Source organism: Anopheles marshallii, chromosome 2 (genome assembly GCF_943734725.1).
Source record: "Anopheles marshallii chromosome 2, idAnoMarsDA_429_01, whole genome shotgun sequence".
NCBI classification, from domain to species: Eukaryota; Metazoa; Arthropoda; class Insecta; order Diptera; family Culicidae; genus Anopheles; species Anopheles marshallii.
The window spans coordinates 5,305,746-5,318,432 of record NC_071326.1 but is presented as its reverse complement, the minus strand read 5'-3'; the positions used below and the strand labels follow the sequence as shown (position 1 = coordinate 5,318,432).

Genomic DNA, 12,687 nt, shown 5'->3' with positions numbered 1-12,687 from the left:
ATTGCGCAGAATTGTTTGCAGGCGCGCGCTTATCAAGGACAGTTGGGTTGTTTTATTTCCCTCCGCGTATGTATTTGCTTGGCTGCCCGTGCTGGAGGACCAATACGCACGAAAAAGGAAAACACACTGAATCGCCAGCTTTTATGGCGTGTGTTCCGGGAAATTGGTTTCAATTCACCGGTGCGTCGGTACGACGGGCATTCGTTAAAGCCCGGATTTTTTCTTGCATGGGTATTGGTTTTTGTTTTTGTTGCTGAGATGGATGGATGGTGTCATGGATTTTCAGATTTTTACGGATGTTTCCGTATAAAGCAAAGTGTTCGTTCCAGGAAAATGTGATAGTTTAATCGCGAGAATCGAAAACATTGGCTTCGGTCGGTAGGATTACATTTTTCCAGTGCGCTTCGAAGCTGTGTGCACAATCGGCAGCTTTGACTGGCTGCTGTTGAGTTTGCTACTTGAGCAGCATCCTCCTGTGGAGTTGTTGTGTAAAAAGTTAGTGTCGCGAAGTCTTGTATCAATATTTGTGCAACCTTTTTATCAGAACTTCTCAATCACCCAATGGTGAGAAGTGACTGTTTAACGTCTTAGCACGTGTACTAGATTAAGGTATAGCTTGGCTCTTTGCAGAGTGTATCTTTGCTAAGTCTTGTCAGCACCGGGTAATATGTGTGTACCACAAACCCGGTGCTAGAACACCGTGTACATACCGGTGTGTTGATGAGTTAATTCCCGTGCTTAACCTATCGTGATGGAATGTGCTGTTGGATGGCTTAGCAAGTGTCTACATTCGTGCTGGCAGTTGTGTCTGACGCTTCTGTGATAAGCCTTCCCCTGCATCCAAGTTTCGTGGTAGAATAGAAGATTAATTTTCGGAAACTTTGGCGAAACAGTTAAGTAGCTTCGACCTTCCGCCGAACTATTGGAGCATGAAGTTTCGTTTGACCCGAGAGTTATCGTGACCTGATTCTCGCTAGGCAACGTAATTATGCTGCGGGGTTATGTTTGACTTGTTTGAAGTTATTGGGTCAATAGATTCATGCGTCTCAAAATCGGCAGGGGATTATTTTATTTCCACGAGCGAACCGTAACTTCATTAACCGGAATTAGTTGGGCACAAGATATGTATTCCAACGATGCTATCTGTTGGGATATCGGGAAGAAGGTAGAAAAAGATGCTATTGTAGCTCAATTTAGGAAGGAGGAGATGCATTCGGATGCGATCCCAAAATTGTCCTTTCTGAAGAGTGGAATGCGTACAGTCACTTTACAACCGTGTGCCCATCGTTGTGCATTCAATTACCTACACACTACATGGCTACATCCCACGACTTGCACTGCAATCCATCAGTGTCTTGTCGCCGCATGCTCGTGAAGCGTGACACGGTGCCGTGGCCTGGCGGGCTCTGTCACAAACTTTGCGACAATCAAATTATATCATAAACGCCCCCGGGAAAATGTGCACCGCGAAGACGAAGACGCGAATTCATTGCCGTGGTAGTGGTACGCTGCCGGGCGCAAAATGGAAGGTTCATTGTTTCTTCCGGCACCGAGATCCGGCCGGTGCCACGTTTGCTTCCGTCCCGGACGTGTTTGCGGGTTCCGGGAACGAGGGATTCGTAAGAGGCAACGGAGATATGGTGGGATGATATGAAAATGAGAACAATCGCCCACGTCGGTTTGGTATCTCTGTCATTCTATCGGGTCTTGTAGAACGGCAGTGACATGTGGTGGAAAACGAGGAACTCCGGCTCTCGGCGATGCAACCGTACAATGTTGTGTCGATGACAGGTTCCATGCTTCGGCTGCACTGGCAGCTACAGCACACTTGCGAGTTCGCTGCAGCACAATAACGCGGGGCATCCGAGATGTTTTATCTTAATTTGGCGTTCACATAAATCCAACCCAAACACTGCTCCGTCTGGGTGGAAGCTATGAAAGCGGATGAGTTCGGAATGGTTATGTAATGGAATGGCCAGGGCATAAGCTATTATTCATACGGCTTCAGGAACTGTGCTGTACGAGCGACGTTGAAATGAAACAAGTAGTGACGATAAATGCGTTGTGTAATGTTATCGCTACAGCGTTATGATACTTTTTTAATGCATGCTCAGCGAATGTTCTCTCAATCCGTTGACCCTTATGAATGGTTGATGTTTCAAATAATATTGAAGCGCTATCCGAGTTTGTGATTTGTATTGCAAGAAAAATCTTCAATAAAACAAATCTTGCCTTCGACCTTTGCTTCCTGTGACGTGTCACGTCAAGAGATCCAAAACCATTCCAGCCAAAGCTGGCCCGTTGGCCCATACCAGCTCATTGGCATTCTACGGAATGCTTCTCCGATGGTTTCGGTATGTAGAGCGCATCATTCTTCGGGATAAAAATGTTGATTGATGGAATCCTTTTCACACAGCAACCGGAACGTAAAGGATTCAGAGCGAACTGTGTGTGTGTATGGGTATGAGTGTTGCATCTACACATGACTGCTTTCGCAGACGTATGCGGAGGGTACTCGAAACCTTATGTGGAATGTGTCTTCAGACACCATAGCTAGCGCAGGTATGCGGGTTGATTGAAAGGTTCTATCGATCCCAGCAGCAGTTCGTCGTTTCCTCCATAGAGAGATGCCAGCTGGCACGTTGTGTCGGAAGGTGAGCTCCCATTCCAACGGACCAGTGACGAGGACAATGTTAAGGTGGAATATTGTATTTTCTTTTGTAAACGGGACATCTTTGTTATGAAAACTCATTCGAGCGGCGGCTTTTGGGTTAGAATTTCTGAGCGGCCGCGTTATGTTTTAGATTGAATAAAGGTTCAATAAAGATAGAAATATCTAGCATTGACTTTTAGATGCAGACAAGTAGTAGTAGTAGTAATGGTAGTAAAGGTAGTAGTAGTAGTGATAGTAGTAGGTGTAGTAGCATAATAGCAACAGTAATAGTAGTAGTTCGATACTTACTTTTGTACCTTAGCAGGTAGCCTCCTTTGATCTGTTTTCCGACAGTGGCTAGAATAAAAACGGAGATGGGAAAACAATAGATCATTAACATCGTGTCTCTACTTTCTCCTCGTTTGTCTAATCTTATTTATTTACGATTTCAATACAAGATTCGTTAAATACTGAAATCGCATCTTCCAACTTCCCACGATGCCTTAATGTAGAGTTGATTTTAATTGGCATCGTGTAAATCGTTGTGGTTTTTTTGTTTTGTGATTACATCCAGAAAATAAACGCAAACTTTTCCAATGCCAGAAATGATCACCGTTGTTTTCACCTTCTCCACCGAAGTAATAATTAATTTTGATGAGAAAAAGGAAAAAAAAACAAAGTAAAGCAAAGGAAATGGAAAACACCCTCCAGAGCTGGACAACAATGCAGATAGCGTCCTGTGGGAGTCAGTAAATCACCAAAGCCACAAACAATCTCATTAAAGTTGGTAGCTCTCCTTTAAGCCTCGTGGCTTAGGATGTCAACGGCAGCGAGAAACACCGGCCAAGGTTGCCAGCAAATAAATAAAAATGTTGCAAATGGGACGGTAAAATGCCCGTGTTACCGAATCACCCGTACAAACGAACGAAACCAACAGGAAAACCAAAACTGAAACAAGGTGAAATCGTACAATTTACTAAACCAAAAACGTGAAAAACCGTCACCCACGCGGTATAGTGAAAAGTGGCCTGACAGAGTAACATGAAGAAAAAACCAAAACACGAACGGTGAAGTCGTCAGGTTTGGGACACATCGTTCCGTCACGCAGTCGTAATGGTCCGTGGCGTCGGTGCTCACTCATTCCGCAGTACTGTGAAGGTTTTGTTGTCCGTGTTTGCCAGTTGATGTACGTTCGCTTATAATATTTTCATAACACTGTTTCCAGTCCTTCGGCAATGTGGTCCAACCCGGTAGGGGACGGTAGGGCGGTTCAATTTACATTAATTAGATACGAACTTTTCACATATTTTTTAACGTGTGAACACGCTGGCACGGCATGGTACCAAAGTTATACGTTTGTGTCGGTTTTATGGTATGATTTGAAGAGTGTTGACTAAAGGCAAAAAAAAGCACCGCGCACTGTTGCACAATCAAACGTTTTAATAGGTTTGATTAAATTGTCAAATGGTCAACTGCAGAGAATTCCTTTAAAAGTACATTTTGAGCTGGTTATGCCCCTGTTAGTTTCAACATAAACAAAACGCGAAAGGAAAGCAACGCAGTTCACAAAACATTTCATTAGTCATACATCACAGGATGTGTTAAGATTTAGCAAGTTGTTTTGATTGCTTTGGCTTCCATTACCAATCACGTTTCCATTTGACAACCCAATATGGAACGTGATCGAACTACCTAGCGACCACGAATAAAGGTCGTTTGTTGCGATTGCTAAGTAACATGAAACACAAAAAAAACTTACGTTTCTACCATGAAAGGATGTGGGAGGATTTTCCATTTGTGTTGACTTCTGTTACCGCATATAAATCGGGGAATATGATGGAAGTTGACAGCGGGAAATTGGTTTAATTGTTGGCTATCGTTAATGTTTAGTTAATTTGTTCTTAGAAACATTCTAATAGCCGACTCGAAATTCGTAGTTTTAACTAATGGGAAACCGTTCAGGTAGAAGGTGTTCAGCATAATATACTATAGAAGTACTATAGGAGTAATACAGATCGACAACAGCTTAGCTAGTGGAAAACATAACTTATGAGAAGCAAGCAAGCCTTTATAAACTATAATTAATTTGTAGATTCCTATCTTTAACCTTTTACAGATTGTGGCACAAAGTTTTAAGCATTTGTTATAAATTATTTTTCATGAAACTACGAGTATCCTGCTTCTGACATTTGGGTGTATACAAGTCTTGAATATTTTTTTTAGTATGTAAAGTGTAATTTTAATTGAATTGCAGCATTGTAACAGTTGATTAATAAATCAATCCATACGAGTTTCCATTCTTTGCTTGCGTTTTCATGGTCTGGTATTCTAGTGTGGAAGAAAAGTTTTAATAGTGACTTATCACATATCAACTTTATCACGTAAAAATATATTTTGAATTACTTTGTCGACTAAAAATGCTGATGCCAACTGAAATACGGGCTTTAGGCTTAACTTAAGCTATTGATTGACCCGCATAACAGTTCCTTGAATTCTTTCCATTACTAACATGTTTATTATGTCAATGTTGAAATGAAAGGTTTAAACATAAATTTACGTAAAAAAGTTCAATTATTGCACCCTTTGTCTTTCACATCAGTACAACATAGTGCATTACAGTTGATACGTACACATCAATTGAAGATAAAAGTGATATTAACCATGACGCTAATACTACACGCTGAATGTGATACCATTTTTAGCGTAATGATAAATCCTTTTTCCCCTCTAAATACTGATCCTTTTATAGTTTAATCTTGTTTCACTATTAGGCCTCGAGCAGGAAAATGCTCTACGCGCATTGCAAATGCTAAAGCCATCACAGAACGGCGATGTGTAGCGCAGGTGGCAACGATGGCGAATGGAAGTGCAGTTAAAAATGCAATTTTCATGTTCTATTTATCTGCTTTACAATCCACTTCCGAACTCCGAGCCCGTCCCTAGACTGGTACCAACAACAGTGGTGCCTTATGCATCGTAATCTGATACCCGGGCTGATGACGGAGGTGGCGAATGAAAGCGAGAAAAACGAAATCTATTACGTTGACTAACGATGATGGTTGTAACGGGTAAACGGTAAGGAAGCAGTAAGTAGATCATAAAAAAGAGGGAAATGTAATCACTGTTGGTTGGTAGCGGATTGCTTGCAGCGTTTTGATAAGAACTGCTTGCACAGAAGTTCTGTGAAATCAGCTATTTGTGTGTACAGTGTGAAAAGGAAACTTATCAGCGTGAGTTTGTTAAATGTTTTTTCCACGGTCTCCGGTTTTGCAGAAACGTATTTAAGTTTTCGTAGTTTGTAGCATATCCTGGGTTTTGTGGGTGTGAAGCATTTTTCAAAATCACTAAATTATTCATAAAATTAACTTTTATATTCTTTCTCATTGTGGGTGTTTCAATCTCGCTGTATTGGTCGACGACATTGATGTTGTTTCCATGGCAACAAGCATGCAATGTGCCACCTAATGCTATATGCAATAAATGAATTCAATTAATTAAACACGTGCTTGATGTACTTAAAACAATGTTTGTAAATGTAGTGTATCGAACCGTATCCTAGCGCGACGATATGTGAAGAATATTTACAAACTATTTGCATACTTACAGTTGCAGCTTTTACAGGTAACTGAAATGAAAGGGTACAAAACAAAAGGACATTAGGCACGGTAACACAGAGGAGATTGATTACAGTGGTAGATAAAAGTTAGCAAAACTGGCCCATCATGCCAAGGACCTCGAAGTCGGGAAAAACAGAAATGAAGGCACCATCGTCAATGGGAACCATGAATGTGGCTAATTTGGCGAAAAAGCTTTAAACCTATTCCCCACATTCGTTTGCATTTGCGTTCCCAAATGTTGCCCTGTACGGTGTGTAATTAAATTCGTAGGGACGAAAACTTTTGGCCCCAAAGAACCTCCCTTCGAATGACAGGGGAGTCCGTTTGCTCCAGTTGGACCGCTTGTTTCGGTTTTTAATAGTTTGCAGCACAGTAAAACATTACTGCGGTGACATAATGTCTGGTCTGGTCGCAAAACCGAGTCCCCATCTTCGTGTCACCCAGAATGTCCGGACCGTAATATAAACGGAGCGACCAAATGCAAATGAGCAATCTGGCCAGTTTTTGGGGTCAACCGACACGAACGATGTGACGGTAGCGGGGACCTGAAAGTGTCATCATTTGCTGTGCGGCGTGGTTGTGCGTATTCTTGCTGGAGGTTTGCTGGTAAAACGCTGGCCCTGGGAGGTCGAACGGACGAGAACGGAGTCGAATTTCGCTGGATGTTATTATGGCCATGGCCCATTACATGTTATGGCCGATTTGATGCTTGGTTTGTTCGCGACGCGTTCACGGAATGTATGCGTTACTATAAATATGTAGAGTAAGGCGCGCTTGGAATGTGAAATATTTGCAATCGAATCGTTCCTCAAAATTCTTTTCTCGCCCAAAACACCCACACTGCCGAAGGGTTGCCGGCAAAACAGGGTTTTTCACATGGTGGAGTTTGATTCATTTCTGAATTGTTCTCTAGTTGAAGTGAACTTTGTTAGGGAAGATCTGGAATCCTCTGCACGTACTGGTTCTTGGTACAAAGGAATCTGATTCTGAATAAAGTTTTCTAACACCCAGAAACACACCACCTTTCGCACACAAGATCCACAAATTACCTAGAATTCCAACTCTCCATTGAAAATTTCTAGCTCATCTTCAAAAATCCGTGTGTACAAGTCGAAAACCCCTGTAAATAGGCACACGAGAGAAGAAATATTCGCGAATATCATGTGTAGCCAATCAAGAAAAGCGTACGTGTAGTAAACTGTCTCCGGAAGTTGTCCCATCTTGCGAACACTCGAACGTGCGTACGAGTGGCGTGGTCGGTGGTGGGTGATGGGTTTGAGTGGCCCTTCAAGTGTTCGCGCTTTCGTTCATTCATTCCACACTGTCGTTTCGATCGCCATCCGGCATCGCAGGAAAGGAAAATATTCTAACCTCAGGCATGCCAGCACGCTCAGTGGCCGGTAAAGTTATTCAACGCATTGACGGTACCCGGCTAGAAGTGGCAAAACACTCGGTAAACATTTGGCACTGTTTTAGTATGCAGGCTGGGAAATGGGTATCATTTTGAAATTTTCGTAGCGCTAGTGTTTTTGCTGTCGCTTGGCAAACCCGTCCCGTGTTGGAGTTATTGTTACTTTGTTTTTCGTTTTGGTATTTTGCTTTCCCATCCGGGCGCCACTTTCGGTTTCTCGTTCGACCCCCGAACCCGGTGAAGAATGTACCTGTGAAAAGGTACTCGTTTTTTTTAGGTGGTGCCTTCATTTAGTTTTTTGCAAATATTTTTCTGATGCTTTACGTACATTTTTTGTTGCCGTTGTGTGGGAGAGAGCACAAAAAGGCTTGATCTGTGGGTCTGCTTTGCGGCTGTAGTGGAGGAAAACCCGGGCCCGGAGAGTGTGCTGAACTGAAGATGGAACGAACATGGCGAACGTTTCGGTTTGGTATTTTCACCAAGGTCAAAGCGGCACGGCCTCAAAAGCATGCTTTAGCAAACAAGCGAGAAATTGAAATCTTTATTTCACAGTAAAATTAGCATTTTGGACCAACCTCGCTTGAGGTTTCATCGATAAGAAACTTGTTCACCGTGCAAAGTGTAAAGCGTTTTAGGTTATTGCAGTGGAGGTTTCATAATTGGGGAAGGTTTACTTGGTACCCACGGCTGTGGGGTTTTGGGAATAAGTATCATGTTAGCAAAAAAAAGCAAGCCCCCTTCGGTGTAATATGTTATGGGCAAAGGTTGTTTTAGGGGGTGATATTTTAATACGATATGACGGAGGCTGTTGACTCAACCTGTCGCCCACGCGATTGCAAGCGTTGTGAGTGCGATATTATCTCGTTGTTATAAACCTTTCGCTCATTGTTTTTTTCTACTTTATTTCATAATTAATACAGTTCTGCATGTGCTTCAAAAGTTGTTAATACTTCCCCAACAAGAACAGGAGGTAAAGTCTCTTTGGTGATTGGTTAGAAATAATGCGGAGTTGTCTGTTGGATATTTCTGTCTTAAAGTACTCGTATTATATTATACGAACCAAATCGTGTAAGATTTCCACGTAAACATTGGCTTGAGGCTGTTGTTACGGTTTACATCTAACGTAGAATCTAGGTTTGTCATCAAGGTGATGTAGGTGAACCAAAAATCCTAGTACAGTTGACCATACTCTATGTCTCTTTGATCAATTGTTAAAAAAAACTGTCTCCAGGAAATGCTTCACTCCTCAAGTCCATTTTATCTACAGACTGATCTAAAACTTGAGTGCAGTACTTATGCACGTGTTCGCTAGATCCTTTCTCTGACTCTCCGCTCAGCAAACATATTCCAATCTGTAAGATCAAGCCAAGATCAAGCGGCAGCACGGTATAATATCTTCATGGTACTTTTCCGACCACAAACGTGCTCTATCGCAACCCGCGGGATCAGAAGGACAGGGCAAAACCATGGGTGCAAGCGGTCCGTTCATTAGCATATTGCAAGCTATCAACAGCGGTGATGAGATGGTTTTCCCATCATGAGTGGTACTTTGTTCGAAAAATTGCTTTGTAAGCGATTGTGTAGTTTAACGCATTTTCGAACGTCGAACTATTGGGCAAAATCGAGTCGAGATAGACCGTGTACCGTGCGGGTGGGTATGGTACATTGCGGCAGATGCTTCACCGAAACCCACTGGAGGAATTGTTCAAGAGCTACTCGAAAAACAATCGACGGATCGTAATCAACTCACCGGGGAGGTGTATGAGTTGGAAAGGAAAGACACGCGACAAGACATTCCCGACTCATTCCGCACATCTTTCGTACGGTTTTTAGCTTCATCCGTAAATTCACTGTACATTGAAGCTCCGCTCACTGGCTGTGCACTGTTTAAAGATATTCAGTCGAGCTTTTCCAATATCGGGCTCCAGTTCATTATTATTCTCATAGGTTGAGCACATCAATCGAGGCACGGTACACCGAGATATGGTCGGCAATCGACTTGCCTTCAGGCGGAGATCCTTTTGAAAATGCCTTCGGTTTGCGCTGGTTGATTATGCAAAACCAATCAACCAACCATCTACAACAATCTCCTGCATTCCGTGCAGCCAATCTCGCTTGCTGAAGTGGAGTTTTTCCCAGCCAAGCACATGGGCACACAACCTTTGGTGAACCAGATTTCACGACCGACCGGTAGGGATAAATGCTTCCGTGGAGTGGGAGACTGACGGGCTGTGGAGCTGTAATTACTTCATTCGAAGTCGCTCATCCGAAAAGTGGTCGATTCGAATTGGATCTCAGCATCCATCTTGCCGGCGGCAACGATTGGAACGCTGCGATATGGTTTTCGCATCGGAACCGGATTTGTCTTACGATCGGGCACACCTGTCAGGCGTTTCTTCCGAGAATTCTCTCCACCCTACGCCAGGGTAAGACATCTTCCTCGACATGCTTATGTCTATCATTTCCACGCCATTATATCATCCCCGATCGAGCATCCGTTTTCGGGTGCGTTGGTGGGAAGTCAATCTCGGTACAAGCATTTTCGGGGCTTAGCTAACGAGCCGATACGGAGCTGGTATGACATGGTGAGGCCAGACGGGGAAACAATCACGGATGAGGTTATGAGCCACCCGAGTACGTAAACTGTTACGTACGGGCAGGCACACGGCAAAGCGAGCTTTTTGGCCAGAAAATTAGCTAATAGTCCGTACGCAATGGAGCAACGGGTGGTTTCGCGGCGATGAGTTCGATTAAAGGATCGGTTTCATTGGAAAGCACGGTTGCGCGGTTAACCACCTCGTTGAGCACCGGTTGTTTGTGAGTGTGTGGACGCAAATGTTAACCCCCGGGCAAAACTTATTATCTCCACCGGCAGGATGCCCGTGACAGGCTATCGATATCATAATCAATGTCTGGGGATGTTTGTGTAGCGTTGCGCGTGCGGTAATCGACCTTTTCACAGCTCAGCAGAGAGCGTAACAGAGGATTCCGAGTTTTTGAGTACAAGTGAAACAGTTGGAGTGCAGTTTTAAAGTTGAACTGGACTGTGTTTACGATTGTCTGGAATTCTTCCCACAGTTTGGAACATTTGTAAACTAAAATTTATTCTGCCCAAAGCTTTCTCTAGAAGGCAGTGAAGAATTCCAAATGTACCTTAATGCATTCCAGTTCCACTTGAAAACATATCACTGAGCAATTGTTGCGGTCACAAGTGTTTCGGTGTGCTTTTCTAAAGCTTCCTTCTACAGGACAAATGCATCGAATGGAGGCGAAGCGCAGACAGGGATAAGAAAGGATGCAATTTTTACTGCACTTCAAAGCCCACCCAAGCATAAAATGACCCCCGCATGGATGATTCCACGACCAGCCAGTGTGTTTGTGTCTACCGCTTTGCTTCCGTTCGTGGCAGGCAAAAACGCAACGCAATTCGAACTGCACGGTTGCCATTCCGATGCCGAAGTTTTAACCCCCACACTCCCCCTCCCCCCGGTTCCATCCTTTGGACGGTTGATGTGGCGCGTGGATTTCCGCATTAGGGCGATCCTTGGCGGAAATCATGGTAGCGCCATTGAGGCTGCTAACCGAGCTGGAAGTAGGTCAGGGTGGATGGTCCTAGCGGCTGGATCGGATCGGCTGTGCATGGTAGAAGGTAGGAAAAGGCATGCCTATTCCGCTAGCCGGTTCACCGGATAAAGTTTTCCCTTCTATGCAGCTGTGTATCCCACAGACCAAGCGGTGCGGATCAATTCGGTGCTGCGCCTACGGCAGCAGGAAGCAAACAGTGCGACCCACCGGCGAGAGAGGTACACACGGTCAAAAAGGGTTTTGATGTCGCTGCTTTGGTCCTGGTGGCTGCCATCGAATGGAGCAATTCTTGGAAATCAATCCGGCCCCAATGTCGGCAGGGGGTCGGCGGCGGATCGGAGCTGTCGGACGAAGCTGAAGCAGAGTGAAACAATTGCCAGTAATGAACTGGGTTGAATGATGTCGTTGGATGGGAAATAAAGGAACCGGCAGACAAAACGGCGTCAGGACAAGGGGCCCAAAGTTGAATGGAAAATTAAGACATCTTATACGCCTCAAGAAGCTCATACACCTTAAATATTGTAGCTGGCTCTTGTCGCGTGCTACCGGGAACAATCGTTGATGATTGAGCGAAAGTTGAAGAAAAAAGTTTTGCTGATAAATGAATGTCCAGACCAAAAACCTATGGGCTCCCAGCTTTTAAGTAGTTGTCCAGGCATCCAGCACGGACGGACCGTCATGAATGATCCGTTTAAAATTCTGACAGTGTTTTTTTTGTTTTGCATCCGCTACGACCAGTTCCATTATCGGTAAAACGAGGCGAATTGTCGTGGTATTGTATGTGCCAGTCTGACGTGGACAGCCCGCAATACCCGCGGAGATCGTATTGAAAAGTCACAACATGGGGCAAGCGGTCATATTTTTCGCTTTGTTGTTGCTCGAAGTTGACGACAATAATAGGTGGCAAAGAAGAACGTACACCAAAGCCAAATGTCCATTTTGCTTTTCGGCGAAAAAGCTAATAACACCGGGGCACCGGGGAAGGACTTTGCTGATTCATAACAATTATTTTGCCCTTACAGTGCGCGCACAAAAGGCGCACCGTCGTCCCCGGACGTGGGACATTTTAAACACGGTTTCGCTTCTACGCCTTGTATGGGACCCCGGGCAGGCATGCTTACCGCTGGCGAAGGTAACAAATGGTCTCGTGGAAACTCAATAATGTGGCTGCACTGTTTTGCCGGTTGGTCCATGAAAAACGTTTGACGTGCCGCACGGAATGTATTATAATGCGAGGCGCACCGTAGGGAAAAAAAGGGAACAAAAACTTTCATTATCTTGCTCATCGGTGGATCGACCGTTGTAAAAATCGACGCCATCGTAAAGATGAAAGTTTTGTTATCTGCACAGTAGCTAGGCAGTATACCGAGCCACCTGTTTTGGGGCGCACCGGCAGAGCACGTATAAAAAAAGGCACCATC

General features: G+C 44.1%; 1 protein-coding gene across 2 annotated transcripts in view; it reads right to left on the bottom strand.

The window, feature by feature from the left end:
- Positions 1 to 12,687, bottom strand: part of LOC128719076 (uncharacterized) — a 34,837-nt gene that overhangs the window by 19,158 nt on the left and 2,992 nt on the right. Inside the window, exons 2-3 of one of the 2 annotated variants that reach the window (XM_053812696.1) lie at positions 6,243 to 6,278; positions 2,963 to 3,010 (exon numbers count right to left, since the gene is read on the bottom strand). In XM_053812696.1, the coding sequence (XP_053668671.1) occupies positions 2,963 to 3,010; positions 6,243 to 6,278 (84 nt within the window). The remainder of the gene's footprint in view (positions 1 to 2,962; positions 3,011 to 6,242; positions 6,279 to 12,687) is intronic. The other variant, XM_053812697.1, reaches the window with a different exon arrangement.